Source organism: Triturus cristatus, chromosome 7 (genome assembly GCF_964204655.1).
Source record: "Triturus cristatus chromosome 7, aTriCri1.1, whole genome shotgun sequence".
NCBI lineage: Eukaryota > Metazoa > Chordata > Amphibia > Caudata > Salamandridae > Triturus > Triturus cristatus.
In genome coordinates this window covers 351,138,144-351,154,920 of record NC_140590.1, presented here as the reverse complement: position 1 = coordinate 351,154,920, position 16,777 = coordinate 351,138,144, and the positions used below count along the sequence as shown (strand labels likewise).

The following is a 16,777-nucleotide window of genomic DNA, read 5'->3' as shown; positions in this document are numbered from 1 at the left end:
CCTTTATTCATTTAAGAAGGAAAGTATGGAGGACTGCACCTCCTCTGCACCATTAGCCACCAACGGCCCTCTCTCTTCATGCACTCTCGCCTCAGTCCCCCTATATTCTACGTTCCATGCAAGTCGAGAGTGCAGATACAACAGATTGCCCTGCTGTTCTGATAGCTGAGGAAGGAAGACTGGGCCTGCTCCTTGAACCCAGAACCACCTGAGGACTCCAAGAACCTTCTGATTGGCCTCCCATTCTGAGCTACAGGGACATAGCAAGCTCCAGAGCAATGTCCTGCACCTGCCCAGGCTCCCAGACTCAACTAGACTTGCCTGTACCTGATCTCCAAGAGGTTCCCCCCAGGTCCTGGACCTTTGGATTCGCATCAGAGTGTACTCTTCCTAGGCCAACTGTGGGTTCTCTCAGAACTGATGCAGCTCGATGCAGAGGGATGAAGGACCCCGCATTGCAGCACTCGCAGCTCCTCATCAGAATTGACAGTGTGATGTAACTTAACGCAGGACTTCACATTCAGCCATCGCATCCCCTCATCGGAACCGATACAGCATGACGCAGCTTGACAAAGGACCCTGCATTGCAGCCCTTGCTGCACCTCATTGGAATCGACGCAGCGTGATGCAATCGCCTGCATCATGGACATAAGTTACAATTCACAGTGGGACTAACCTGGTCCCTGTATCCGGCCCACTCTATGTCGTAGTCAGCCTGAGTTTGTGACTTTGTCCCAGTCCAGTGCGATCAGATAACCACAATTGGTGCTGTGTGCTTTGAGGCGCTATACTAACTTTAGAACTTTGAAATTGCATAGCTACAGTTTTGGTTGTTTTAGTGGCAAATAATATTCAATTCAACTCTATTTTTCTACATTGGTGTGGGATCTTCCTTGTGTTTTACTCTCACTTTATTACTATCTGTGTGCTTCATAAACAATTTCACACATTGCCTCTTAGTTAAACCTGACTGCTTTTGTGCCAAGCTACCAGAGGTTTAAGCAGAGGTTAATTTATTGACAGTTCATGGTTCACCCGGACAAGGATTGAGGCGCACACCCCTCTCAACCAGCAACCCAATTTCTCACACAAATGTATTCAATATTTGATGGCAGCAAGCTACTGTTTGACCAGCCATGTCTTCCATTGAGGAGATTTGTCACTGAATGCATGCAGGTAAATGTTACAGGTGTCTTGGAAAATGCTGAGGTATTAATTCCCACTTGATCAAGTCTGCTGGGAAAATCTTTGTCTTTGTTGTCACAGTGGTCTTAGAGTCTCATATGTAATTTCATGCAAATTGATTTCTGTTAGACCTGGCATCTTGGCGTGGGTCTCCCTTCCATTTTTTGCTGTTGCCTCATGTGTTTTTGCTGGTGATAGATGCTTTGGGCACTGTGCCACTGCTGTCCAGTGCCACAGTGCAAGTGCTCCCTATCGTAAATTGATATATGAATTTGTGATTCCATGATTGGTTGGTTTGGTTTACCTGTCAGACCCTAGTACAGTGCACCAGGAGTGCCCAGAGCTGGTAATCCAAATACTGCTGGTGGGCTTGCAGCACTGGTTGTGCCACCCACAGAAGCAGCCTGTAAAAGTGTTTCTAAGGCCTGCCATTGCAGAGCCTGCGTGCGGTCTGGTATTGTCATGCGGACTGGTAAGTGCACCCACTTGCCAGTCCCTAAACCTTCCCTTTTCTTCATATCAGACACCCCTATGGTAGGCCCAAGGGCAGGGTGCATTGTAAGTATAAGGTAGGACATGCCCTGGTGTGTGTGGCATGCTCTATTAGTGAATTACAGCCATGTTTGTTTTTCACTATTGCAAGGCTACCTGTTCTCCATAGGCCAGAATGGACAGTTTGATTATTACATCTTATAATCCTAACTGACTCAGGGAACATGAAAGAATTTCGAATTTAGTATGCCTGAACTCAGAATGATAAAATACTTCTTTTAGGGAAGTTGGTTTTAACATTTTGTGTTTGAAAATACCACTTTTAGAAAGTCGGTATTTTCTTGTCTAACCATCCAAACCTGCCTGTGTATTCTTTGTCTGGAGTTTGAGTGACAGGGGCTGGGGGATTCCAGGAGACAGGGTGAGTCAGCACAGGGCTGAATAGAGAGATCTGCATCTAGATGGGTGGGAGGAGTTGCACCTGGGACCTGAATAGGGCTGTGCCTTCCCTCCACAATGTTGGCTCCACCTCCTGTGCGTCTGATGTCTCTGCCCTGCACTCTGAAAGGAAAGAAGGCGTCTTGTCAACAAAGTGCTCCAGGACTGACCAGAACTGGTTTGGACTAGGCAAAGGCCTCTCTGCCTTCAGAGAACAAAGAGAAACTGGGTATAAATATAAGGACCCAGACCCAAGAACTTTAGATCACTGTGGGAAAAAAGAAGAAACCTTTGCTGAGGAGTGGAACCAGAAGAAACTGAAGAGAGACTATCCCTAAGATGATGTGCTGCTTGGGGGATTGGCCTGCAGTGGTTGCCTGACTGCCAAAGAAAAGGGAAAGGACTTTGTGTGCACTTTATTCAACTTGTGAAGGATCTCCAAGGGCTTGGAAAAGAGCTTGCCTCCTGCTGAAGTCTCAGGGCCAACAGACTTCACCCACCAGCTCTCCAAGAGTTCTCTTGAAGTGCCTGCAGTTGTGCTGGACTTTTTGAGGACTTGCGTGTCGCAAGGAGCTGGAAGCGCGATTTAAGAACAGGAAGCGTGTCACCGAACTGCCGCTGCCGATTCACAACACGAAGCGCCTCGCATCACCGGAGAAGAGGATCGACGTCACAGCAGACGCCACCGCATCACCGGGAAGCGTGTCGCAGAAGAATCGTTGAGTCATTGCAGGTCCACCGAAGCGCCTCGTATCGCCAGGAGAAGAGGATCGATGTCGCAGCAGACGCCGCTGCATCACTGGGTAGCGTGCCGCAGGGCCTGTTGTGGCTCATCGCAGGAGACGAGGATCGACGTCGCATCAGACGCTGCCGCATCTCCGAGAAGCGTGTTGCAGGGCCTGTCGCGGCTCATCGCCGGAGAAGAGGATCGACGTCGCAGCAGATGCCGCCGCATAACCGGGAAGAGTATTGCAGGGCCTGTCGCGGCTCGCATCGTTGTGGAAGCAACTCGCATCGCCAGGGGAGAGGATCGACGTCGCAGCAGACGCCGCCGCATCACCGGGAAGCGTGTCGCATCAAGAAGAAAGCGCCATCTTTGTTTCTTTGCACCGGTTCTTCAACGCATCACCATCATTGCAACACTTTCATTGTCTTGCATTATGCATCTTAAGGTACATTGAACTCTGAGTGTCGCATTTACCATCTTAAGAGAACTAAGCTAAATTCTACCATTTTAAAGTAACACTATTGTGGATTTGTGTTGTTTGTAGTCTTGTGATAAGTCTATATAAAGAATACTTATTTTTGATATAAAACTGGTGTGGTGTCCCTCTGTAGTGTTGTCACTTGATTACTGTATGTGTTCACAAATGCTTTACACGCTGCCTCTGAGATAAGCCTGTCTGCTCGTGCCAAGCTACCAAGGGGGTGAGCAGGGGTTATTTTAGGAGTGTACCCCCTTACCCTGACTAGACGCAAGGGTCCCTATTTGTCACAAGTACCTACCTGTGCCAACTAGAGATCCCCAAATCTAACAATTTCTTATCAGTAATCCTGACTTTCTCCACTCCCATTCCTATTTCCGAAGTAAACTTAGTTAATGAACACATTTGCTGTGTAAACCATTGCGATTTGATGGTCTGTTTTTGATCGCATCATTTTATCATCTGAAACTACTTAAACAGTGAATTAAAATTACATAGCCGTAAATGGGAGTGAATGGCAATAAAGAGCTCAGATAATTTATTTTATTAAAATATTACAAAATACATGCATTAAAAAAATATTTACAATCTGACTCCAATGTAACTCCACGTGGTTTTCTACTCACACGGAAATGTATCTTGTACTGGAAATAAGGACATTCATAGGAAAGGTCTGCAACATGATAATGTCATTTGTATATCATTCCTCATTATCTAAAGGAACATGCTTATATTCAACCTCAGTTGTGAAATAAAATCAGTTATACAAACTTCATATGAAGATGTAAAAAAAGCCAGCAATCTATGTTGTTACACAGCAATTAAATCTTTGAATTCATTCTGAGGACGCAAGGCTGATTTAATATAAAAGGAGCTCTTAGGACCTCAGTCTATCAGACATCTTTTCCTTCAGAAAAAGAAAATTCCATACCATGTTGTAAAACTATTTGTATGACAAGTAGGGATTGTAGCAACACGTATTGAATTATACAAGCAGGATTGCGTTGATTTTCACATATTCACATTTTGTCCAGTTCAAGGCTGTGATTCCCATCGTAAGATACCCAAAGAAGACATAAGACATCGAATCTATACCAATATGAATTTGTTGTAAAAAAAAAAATACGTCTCTGAAAAGGCTATAGCCTTTGTTTATTGAGGTACAATTAGCCATCGCTCACCACAGACTCACAGCATCAGGCGTAAGACGTCCAGAGGCAACTCCTGCTCTCTGAAAATCTAGTTACGTTTATTGAAATCCATAGTGTCATCAAACACGTATACTCTGGAGTACTGTCTTCACCTACAGAGACGTACCCGCTTTCACCAGTTGACATTTAGGTATAACTGAACGTCTAATTTAATCAGTGCCCCCGTGCCCTAAAATAATCCAAAAAGTATGTGGCTAAACATTTTACCAGTGCACCCCTGGATAGTTTCAAAGAGTACCTAAAAAAATATTTTTTTAACCAGACAGGTGCTTCAAGATTCTTTCAAGAATGAGTCCAAGTGCTTTTATCGTTTCCATCCATAAAATAATTCAGTGGCATTTCAGGATACCAATTGATTCAATCCAATAATGTTTTTTAACCGCTTAGAATCCCCAAATCACCAATGTCCACACAAGAGGTTCTAATGATACCCCTGAATTAATGCAAGTGGGCTACCAGCAAACATCAGGTGGTATCCAAGTATTACTACACAATCTTACACGTTTCCTGAGTAAATAGTGATGATGCCTTTAGGATACACCCATGAATGCAGCCAATCTGAAGCAAGTGATGATGCCTTTAGGATACACCCATGAATGCAGCCAATCTGAAGCAAGTGATGATGCCTTTAGGATACACCCATGAATGCAGCCAATCTGAAGCAAGTGATGATGCCTTTAGGATACACCCATGAATGCAGCCAATCTGAAGCAAGTGATGATGCCTTTAGGATACACCCATGAATGCAGCCAATCTGAAGCAAGTGATGATGCCTTTAGGATACACCCATGAATGCAGCCAATCTGAAGCAAGCAATGCAATCAGTGCCCAAGAGTTCCACAGAGGTTCAGAGTTAACTTCCTTCATGATCATGCAGACCTTGTTTCAACCATCCAGATTCAGCACATCACACGTAGTCGCCATCCTGGCTCAGGAAGTGTTTAACTCCTGCTTGTGTTCGGTCGCAGGGGGCGGACTAGCTCCCATGACGTAGCAAAGTCGATGCCAAGACTTGATCCTGTGGCATTTTATGCTTTGGTAAAAACAAACTCCATTCCAAATATCAGTAGTGATGATTCGATCTCATGTGCTGAGTGGGGCTGATCCAGGGTCTAGCTAGGGAGGCACCTGGCAGGCCGTGGACCAGTTGTCCTTGCAGTCTTAGTGGAGAGTACGCATTGGGCGGCTTAAAACTTGAATTGTAGTAGACTGGCTGCTCCCGGTGTCTACTTTCTTCATTGGGGTGGGCTCTTTGTCGCATCAGCAGCATGGCAGGGGTGGCTTTGGTCGTGTATCTGGACTTGCCCTGCTGGAGAAATGTAAAATTTAGAAGATTAAAATCCATGACAGCAACAACAGTAAACAATCACTGCAACAAAAACCCAGACTTACTGTCCCTCATGCAAGGAAGCGCTGCATGAAAACATGCATCAATGCATTGTACAAAAAGGACAGAAAATAGCACAGCACCAGATTTAACAAGAGTTGCCTGATGAATATGTCATGCTGAATCTAGTTGTTCTGTGTCACAAGAAACCTCGGTCTGCCTAGTCTAGGGTTTTTTACTGGAGCTTGTCCCTCCAGGACAAAAAGATGTGTTGACACATATTGCATGTAGGTATATCAGGAAATATACTGCTTGACCCCTTCCTTGCATTTGGTTTTCTTGGACCCTAGAATTTGGGGAAAAGTCAAATCTCTCTATGTTAGTAAACCATCTTTGCACCAAAACCTAAGGTATGTGCACTGGCATGGCCCAGAACCCCCTTATCACCTTGTATGCATAGGCAGAGGGGATGGGGTGGGGGGTTGCAAAGGGGTTTGGGCACACAGCAAGGATCAACTTTCAGCATAAAACAGCTTTCGTGTGTTAAAGGTGTTCCATCGCTGCCATTTGTGACACTTTGCGAAGCTTCAAATCGCTTGACCGCCAATGCAAACCCTGAGTAAATCTTGTAGATTTCACTGCGTCAGTTTTACAGGGCTTTCCTGCGAGGGAACGCCCACCCTGCGACAGAACGCCCACATGAAACCTGACGCAGGTTTCATGTGGCGCAGGGCTTTACAACGTGACACATCTGCCTAGAAGCGTCACGTTGTAATTAAGTCGCAAAGTGGCGCATGGTTTATGTCACCACTGCGTCACAAAAGTGACGCAACGGCGGCGTAAAAGTGTTGCAAGGGGCTTATAAATCTGCCCCACAGTGTTTATACTTATATCAGCTAACTATCTGCGCGTAAAACAGACAATTTGCGCACATTTTCTGTCTATACAACAGACCTTTTTTCAAAAGCTTTACCTCCCTGTCTACTATTTGACTCGAGGTCAGCTTGTCACCATAGGTTTACTATGCACATTTTGTCACTAATTTTATCGGTAAATCCCTTAATGTATAATGCACCTGGGGAGTAGAAGTGCATTTTGACCTACTCACGACAGCACAAAAGTCTCTAACAGCCCCTGATAGTTTTTGCCGAAGCGCCTTCGGTAATATACTTGACAGTTGCTTGCTCTAGCCGTACATAATGGTAACAGCAACTAAAACATATTTATTTGGAGGGAAGTCATAGTAAGTTCCTGCCAGAACAATGACGTGCACACTGTTTCCTCGGAGGTCCATGGACTGTAACCACAGACCATTGTGTGTCCTTCCTGCGAATCGCAGAAGTGAAGGAAAATAGGTCTTTTTAGGTCACAGCTACCAGACAGCGCAGCTGTTTGGTTTGCTAAAGACATTGTGGGAACATTCAGAAAGTGGACCTAGGAATGCATTCTGCCCATTGCTTGCCATTGGCCATGGCTTACCATGTGGTTTGTAACTCACATTCTATGGCTTTCAATTTGCAGGCTTTATTTGCTTTAGGCTGTCCAGCTAGAGTTTGTCCATCCTGTTGCCCAAATCCTGTTTACTGTTTTCTTCGACAAACTCGCTTTCTGTGAACAGGCATTTAAATCTTGTTCTTATCTTGTCACATATTGCTGTGCAATGAAAGACAGAGGTCAAATATCAGATGGGCCTTCCAGGGAGCTTGGTGTTTACTTTTCTTTCTCTGATTTTAAAGTTAGAGGATTTATGTGACAATCAAGCTGGCTACTGGGGTCTGCTTGAGGAAGGCGGTACGTTGTTAATTTTTTTTCTAGCACAAAACTAAATTTAAATGTCTCTAAATGAACCGTGCTGATAATCAACTCAATACATTGAATGATCACATTACCACAAATTATTGTTTGTGCGCTGTATACTTTAATCAGTAAAACTGTGGGTGCAAATATAATGGTCATTTCAATTGAAGATGTGTTGTCTGTAATATCGGTAAGCTACCATACCATGTATACTCCACATTACCCCACTCCACTCTACTCTGCAGCACTCAACATTATGCCACTACATTCCGCACTGCATCACTGTACTCTTCTCTACACCACTCTAATCTATGCCAATGTACTCTACCCCACACTACTCTATGATGCACGATTGCACTCTTCGCCACTGCACTCAACACCACGCCACTACACTCTATGCCACCCTACTCTGCAACTCTGCACTCTATGCCAATACACTTGCTGCCAATGCACTGTACTCTGTACCACTCCACTCTACACCAGTGCACTCTATGCCAATCACCTCTACACAATGCTAATCTACTCTGCACAAATGCACTCTACTCTGAAACAGTCTACTCAATGCCACTGCACTCAGCGCCCCTCAACTGTACTCTGTACATCTCTAGGCCGCTGGACTCTATGCCATTGCACTCTACACCACTTTACTCAAAACCAGTGCACTCTACGCCAATCTACTCAGCACCACTTTACTCTACGTCACTATACTTTGCGCCACTGCACTCTACACCATTGTACTGTCACTGCACTGTACACCACTCTATTCTGCGTCACTGCACTCTATGCCAGTGTTCCCTACTCCACTGTACTCTCCGCCTCTGCATTCTACACCAATGCTCTCCACGCCACTCTACTATGTACCACTGCACTAAACGGCAGTATAATCTGCAACACTGCACTCTCTGCCACTCTAATTTATGCCACTTTACACCACTGAACTCTATGCCACTGAATGCTGCATTGCCTCATTCTATGCCACTGCACTCTAAGCCAATCCACTCTAAGCCACTCAAATCTGCTCTGCACCACTGCACTCTACGACACTTCACTCTACTCTGAAACAATCTACTCTATGCTGCTGTAGTCTATGCACTCTATTCCTCTCTGCACCACTCCACACCCTGCACAATGCACTCTACGCCACTGCACTCTACACCACTTTACTCAGAACCAATACAGGCTACCCTGCTGCACTTTATGCCAATCTACTCTGCACCACTGTACTGTCTGTCACTATACTCTACGTTATGCCTCTGCACTCTACAGCACTCTACACCATTGCACTCTGTTACTTTAATCTGCTCACCTGTATGCCACTGCACTCTACACCAATGCACTCTACAGCACTGCACTCAGCGACACTCTCCTCTGCAGTACTGCACTCACTGCCACTGAACTCTATGCCACTCTGCGACACTCTACACCACTCTACTGTACTCTACGCCAATGCACTTTATGCTTCTCTACTCTACTTGGCACCACTCTACTCTATGCCAGTGCACTCTACCCCACTCTACTGTGCACCACTGCACTCTACACCACTCCAGTCTAGGCCACTCCACTCTGCACCACTCCACATTGCAACACTGCACTCTATGCCAATGCACTTTACACCACTACTTTATACCATTCTACTCTAGCCAGCACAACTCTACTCTACGCCACTTCACTCTTCTCTGGAACAATCTACTCCACTGCAGTCGATGCCATTTCACTTTATGCCACTCTACTCTACTCAGCGCCCCTCCTTTCTATGCCACTGCAATAAATGCTGTGCCATTCTACTCTATGCCACTGTGCTCCACGCCACTGTACTCTAGCCTGCACAACTATTCTCTGCCTTGCACCACTCCCCTCTACCCTGAAATAATCTGGCACACCTGGACTTTAAGCCGCTGCACTCTACGCCCCTCCTCCCTATGCCACTGCACTCTACGTTGCACCTCTCTACTCTAAATCATTGGACTCTACGCCAATACACTCTACACCACTTTACTCAAAACCAATGCACCTTATGCCACTATACCTATGCCAACTACTTTGCACTAACACACTTTACGCCACTATACTCTACAACATTCTACTCTATGCCACTGCACTCTATGTCACTCTACACCATTGTACTCTTCGACACTGCAGTTTATGCCACTCTATTCTACTCTGCACCATTGTACTCCATGTGACTGCTCTCTGCACCACTCTACACTGTACCACTCTGTGACTCAGAAATCTATGACCCTGCACTCTGAAACTCTACTCTGCATAACTGCACTCTATGCCACTTTACTCTATGCCACCTTACTCTTCTCCACCACTACACTCCACGCCACTGCACTCTACACAACTGCACTCTACACCTCTGTGCTCAACCAATTTAACTTGCACCACTCCACTCTATGCCACTTCATTCTGTGCCACGCTAGTCCTCTTTGCACCACTCCACTCTGTGCTGTTGCACTCTACACCACTGCAATCTACTCTGCATTGCTCTAATCAGAGCACTTTACATAGCACCAGTTGCATTACATGAGGACACATTCATTTTTTTCTTTGTTAGGCACGGGGAGATTAAGTGATTTGCCCAGAATCACAGGATGTTTAATGTCATTGCCGAGACTCGAACCCAGTTCCCCAGATTCGAGGTTGACTGCCCTAGTCGTTATGCCAACTCCTTTCCCCATTCTACAACACTCCACTCCACGACACTCTACACAACTCCCTCCATGCCACTTCATGCCACCTTACTCCACTCTATTCTATGACACAGTACTCCACGCCACTCCACTCCACTTTATACAACTCCACTCCACTCCACGCCACTCTACTCGACTCTACGCAACACCCTCTACAGAACTCCTCTTTGGTCTACACCACTGCATGACACTCTATGCCACTCCACTCTATGGCACTCTACTCAACTCTGACATTGTACTCCACTCTACGCCACTCAACTCTATGCCCTTCCAATCTACGACACTCTACCCCTTCCACAAAACTCCACAATCTTATATGCTACTCAATGACACTCCACTTCACTCTTCTCCATGCCACTCAACTTTACTGTACACCACTCCATAACACTCCACTCGACTACACTTTACGACACTCCACTCCACTCTCCTTTACCCTACTGACTTTTAGCCATACTGAGCAGCAGCCACTCTGGTGTACAACATTGCTAAAACATATTGGCAACGCCAATAGCTCTTGCATGGGTAAGACTTATTGGCTTTGTCAATGCTTGTTTCAACTCTAGTCACTAGACTGTCCAGCATCCCCCTTTAAACAGCTCATCTCCAAAGCTACTATTTTAACTTCATGAAGGAATTTTTAATCTGGCTCTTTTTTTATTAGGTATTCCAGTCTAGGAACCTGGCATGTGATTTGGCGATTTTTGTTGAATCCTCAAATATTTGGCATTGTTCGATGGTGTTTTGTGTCATGCAGACAGTTTATAAGTTCCATCACTAGCACAGTGTTGAAGTGTTAAGAGTACTTTTTTAATTAAACTGGTATTTTGGCACAGCCACACATCAGGCTCCAATCTGAAATGTGACTTGCTCTAGTCCAATCCAACCGGCATTACAGGAAATCAACCTACACTGAGGAACTTCTGCAATTGCTTCTTAGAAGGATGTTTGCCTTTGAATGATAAAGTTAGATTAAAGTGCCTGTAGATCATGACATTATTTCGAGCAGCTTGCTGGAGTTTTCTGAGCTAACAGTAGGTTTCCAGTGAGAAATAGGCTCTGATTAATTTATTGGCTGAAGTCGCAGAACGGCTGTGACCTGTATTGTTTCATGAGGAAATGCAGATAGGTTTTTTACCAGAATCTGTAGTACACTTCCTGAGCATGCAAAGACAAATCTAATTCACTCAGTAAAGGTCAGTGGCTTGTGAGATTAAATGTGTGAATACATGTTTCTTTTTGATTTCAAAAGAATTTTATTATTTTAAGGAAGCAAATAGGGACATAAGATACAAGCAAAGGTGATACAATTAATATCAGACAAAGACAATAAATATGTTCGATTAAAATTAAATAATAAGCAAACACAACCTTGTCCTTCATTAATCTGCAGATATCAGATAAATAGAATTAATTAAGGAGAGAAGAAACAAGTTGATATCCGGCAGAAGTAATTATGAAGAGTATCACCATCAGATAACAATTAGGGATGAGAGGAAAAAAGAAAGGAAAGAAGAAAAGATGGAAAAAGTGGAAAAGAGATGAAAAAAGAGAAAGAAAGACAGGGGGGATCGAAGGAAGAGAAGAGGATTTCCAAAGGAGTCACCCAACATACAAGACAACATTAACCAGACAAATCAAAAGGATATTGATCCACCAACCCCTCAGAGACCAGGTCCATGTACTTATCTAACGCTTTCCAAACGCCAGTAGATATAAAGGGAGAAAGGTGCGCGTGATCAACTGACGTATGAGCACTTCGTAGAAAGGAAACCCAAGCCACCAAGTGTGGTAAGAAACTGAAGAGAAGGATTTCCACTCCATGAGAATTACTTTGACTGCAATAGTCAATAAGAGATCCAACAATTGTAATTCCATGAAATCTAAAGGCAGAGGGACTGGGGCCGCCAACGGACCTAGAAGGATTAATGGAAAGGAAAGTTGGAATTCAATATTAAAGATTAGCATGAGATGTTTGTGAACTAAATTCCAAAAGGGTTGGAGAAGGGAGCAATCAAAGAACATATGTTGAAAATCGCCTGGTAAAAGGCCACAACTCCAACACAGGTTGTCTTCTTTGAGATTTAGTGAATACAAACGAACGGGAGTCCAGTGAAGAAGATTAATAGAGAAAAACTTAGACTGCATTAAGGAGGGGGCGATTTTGTTACGAAGAGAAAATTTACCAATACCGTGCCATGTGTCTGAAGAGATATGATCGGTAACACTATGATCAAAATGATGTAACCATTTTTGCTGTACAACAGTTTGGGAAGGAAGTGTAGAGGACGACAAGAATTTATAAATCCTAGACGCTACATGACCAGTCCTGATCCATAATTGAAAAAGCGTAATCGTAGAGGAGGAAGGATGATGGTGCACTTTAGCAAGTGCTACCTTTATCTTGGGAAAGGTATAGAAGTCTAAGTTAGATAGAGAAAATTGTTGAGCTAGGGATGAGAAAGGGAAAGGATCATTGTTAGTGTCATAGAGATGTTTAACAAGTGAGATACCTTTCGCAGCCCAATAAGACATTAACTCTGGATCAATATTGATTTTGATTTTAGAATTCCGCCAAATAGACGACCATCTAGTTTTATGCAGTGGAATTGCCACTTTCTTATCCACTTTGCGGACCGCAGCAATAGTATCTAAAATAATAGATCGAGAGAATGGAATAGAAAGGGTATTTGTGGTTAAAAGAGAGGCAGTCGGCAACGGGGAGGCCAGTGCTTGTTCTATTAGTAACCAGGATGGAACATGAATCGAGGGAGAAGAAAACCAAAGAGCACCCTGGGACGCCAGAAAGGCAGTTTGATACTTCCCCCAATCAGGAAAATTACATCCTCCCATATCATAAGATTTCCGTAAGAATTTATAGGCAATTCTAGCCCTTCTGTTATTCCATAAGAATTTGGAAGTAAGTAAATCAAGTTCATGAAAGAAGGAATCAGAAAGCCTTACTGGAAGCATAGAGGAAACAAAATTAATAATAGGTGTTATCATCATTTTAAGGGTCTGCAAACGATTCCACCAGGAAATATGCTTCGGAGACCAAGTTTCTAAAAGGCGTCGCACCTTAAGAATAGTTTGAGACTCATTATAAGTAACCGTAGCATAGAGAGTGGAACAAAAATAGATACCCAAATATTTTAGTTGCTTGGATTGCCACTTAAAACCCGCCGAACCCATATGGGAAGAGAAACAATAAGCATTTAAGGGGAACATCTCTGTCTTATCTTTGTTCAGGGTATATCCTGAAACCTTGGAGAAAAGAGAAATCGTATCAGAAATAGCAGGGATGGCCAATGCAATATCGTCAGAAAAAATAAGAACATCATCCGCATAAGCAGCTGATTTTATCTGATGAGACCCAAAAGAGAATTCCTTAATGTCTGGATGAAGGTCAATCATTCTAAGAAGAGGATCAATGGATAACAAAAATAAAAGAGGAGACAAGGGACATCCTTGCCTAGTACCCTGGCGAAGATTAAAAAAGGACGACGTAACTCCATTTACTCTGATGTTAGCTCTAGGTCGGGAGTAAAGAGACATAACCATATGGATAAAGGAGTCACCAAGATTGTGTGCACATAAAACAGCTCGTAGAAAAGGCCAAGAGACCTTATCAAAGGCTTTTTCAGCATCAAGGGCCAAGGCCGCCGCCGGAAGATTGGAACGCTTAGCAGAGCCAAGAATGTGACAAAAAGTACGGATATTATCACGTGCAAGACGCCCCTTTACAAAACCTGTTTGAGAAGGATGAACCAATTGAGGAATAAGAGATTCTAGACGTTTAGCTAAGATTTTAGCAAAAATCTTAGCTTCCATGTTAAGAAGAGAAATAGGACGAAAATTCTTGGGATCCGAATGATCTTTTCTTCTTTGGGAATTACTACAATAGTAGCATCAGCAGAAGAACCAGATACAGAACCATCTTTAATAAAAGCATCAAAGACGGACTGAAGTTGCGGCACAATCTCAGATATAAAGTTTTTATAAAACAGAATAGGATATCCATCAGGACCTGGAGCTTTAATGTAGCCGCAAGCATCTTGCCAGCACGATTTTTCAACAACAACTTCTTCGATTTCTGAGCCTGAAGACCTATATGCGCTCTCTTAGTGACTATAGTATTGTATGTATATTTTAAATTCTTAATAGATTGTAGGCAAGATTTATCTTTAGATTGTCGAAAAAGAGATTCCTGAGTTTTAATCTCAGCTGCTAAGTCCGTGAGCTCCTTTTTAATGGCAGCGTTTCTCCTTGCCATACATTTGATGACCTGACCACGGAAAGTACATTTAAAAGAGTCCCAAAGTACAACATGGGAATCAACTGAACCAACATTCTCACGGAAAAACGTCTCAATAGCATTGGAGAACTCCCGAACTTGGGAATCATCATGTAAGATTTCCGTGTTTAGCCTCCAAGATCGAGGCCTCACTCTAGGGGTAAAAGACAAGAGTGTGAACGTCACCGCGGCATGGTCAGAAATCAAAATAGGAGGAATAAGCGGAGATGAGGAAGATTGAACAAGAGAGGAGTGAACCAAAAGATAATCAATACGTGAAAAAGAAGAATGGGGGGATGAAAAGAAGGAAAAATCACAGCCAGTAGGATTATGAAGACGCCAGACATCCTGAAGATGGATAAGAGAGCACATATTAATCATTTGTTTATGTGATTTAAGAGGACGAAAATTAAAGGCAGAGTTCCTATCTAGGATAGGATCAATTGGTAAATTAAAATCTCCACCTACAATAAGATTATCAGAATGAGGTGTGTCATTTAGCTTTTTGGTGATTACTCTCCAAAAAGACGGGTCATCCTTGTTAGGGGCATAGATATTCATGACAAAGAGATCAGCATTACCATCAGTCAACTTAGATAATAACCAACGTGCCTCTGTATCCTGTTCAGAGGAAACAATAGATAAACCCGAATGTTTGGAGACCAAAGTAATTACCCCGTTTCTTTTGCCACAAGCATCTGAACAAGCAACATCAGAGACCCATGCTTTCTTCAAAAATAGCACCTCTCCGGCAGAGACCTTTGTCTCTTAAAAAATAACTAGATCCGAAGAAAGGGATTTACAGTAATCTAATATTTTTGACCTTTTAACTGGGTGATTTAATCCTTTCACATTAAGGGAAAGTATATTCAGTCCAGACATAGAACCAATAATAGGGAAAGATGATATTCTATAATTGATAGAGGATATACAACAACCAACCAAATTCGAGCACAGACACCAGACAACAACACAGAACAGGGAGAATCCAAGGAGGAAATCCGAAGAGAAAAGGAGAGAGAAGAGGAAAAAGAAAGCAGGAAAGGAAACAGAAGAAGAGAGAGAAGAACCAACAAGGAAGGTCTGAAAAAGACCAAATTCATACTAGGGGGAACATGGGAAGATGAGCAAGGGGATCATCACGAGGAATAAATACAATCAGCATAAACAGCCCCAATACAGAACATAACTGATTGTACTTAACTAAGAAAAAGAAATATCTGAAATATGAACTAGAATTCATTAGAGTATTCCAAAAACAATTCATCATGTAAGTCTAACCGGCGAAATGTATATACCAACTTGATAAATAGGAACAAATACATTATGTCAAAAAGAAAGGAGAAAGCAGAAGAGAGAAGGAGATCAATGTTAGAAATGAGGACATGATGAAAAATAAGCTAATAACTATCTCTAATATGAGGTAGCATCAAAACCGACACACACCTCGTGAAGAGCAGGAAAGAATAAAGAAAAAGAGATAACTTTCCACAGAAGACTATAAGGTATAGTATGAAGAGAATAAATGAAACATAATAAAGTAAAGGATGAAATAGTTGATCAGGAAAAACAATCCATGAAGCCCTATGGAGGATAAATAGAAGAAGCAAGTATATACTAAAAAATGTACCATTTAAAGAGGGGCATCTAGTTAACTATCCACAAATATATAACACTTGTTATACTTAATATTAATTTAAAGAGGCAAGCGTATCTAAATATATAACTATATAAGTAAAAAGAACATGAGACAATAAAATGCAATATAAATATGGTAAATTGGACCTAATAAGAAATAGGCAGATAATAATACTAAAGAAACAGACCAATCATTGAAAAAGCAATGAAATAAAATATAACAATTGGCTATACAGAACTTAAATTTAACTCTATATACAGCAATTGATAGGTATCCATGAAGCAATTAATACACATCAAACCATAGAACAGTACAGATAATAATCAATGACATAATCTATAGAGACAAAAACAACAAAAGGAGGAACACGCGAGAAGACCAAATTAACAATACGACAACGGAGATAACATTAATGGAAGTCAGGGAGAGAGGAAGAACAAAAATGAACCGGACCCTGACACGGATAAAAAACAAGCAAAGAGGAAAAAGATTGAACTAT

General features: G+C 42.7%; 1 protein-coding gene across 4 annotated transcripts in view; it reads right to left on the bottom strand.

Annotated features, from left to right (window-relative positions):
* Window positions 1-3,825: 3,825 nt before the first annotated feature.
* The window catches only part of SACK1E (scaffolding CK1 anchoring protein E), a 368,519-nt gene continuing 355,567 nt past the window's right edge, over window positions 3,826-16,777 (bottom strand). For 2 of the 4 annotated variants that reach the window (XM_085616492.1, XM_085616491.1), the window contains exon 6: window positions 3,826-5,840. In XM_085616492.1, the coding sequence (XP_085472618.1) occupies window positions 5,595-5,840 (246 nt within the window). In that variant the 3' untranslated portion in view covers window positions 3,826-5,594. The remainder of the gene's footprint in view (window positions 5,841-16,777) is intronic. The other 2 variants (XM_085616494.1, XM_085616493.1) reach the window with 1 other exon arrangement.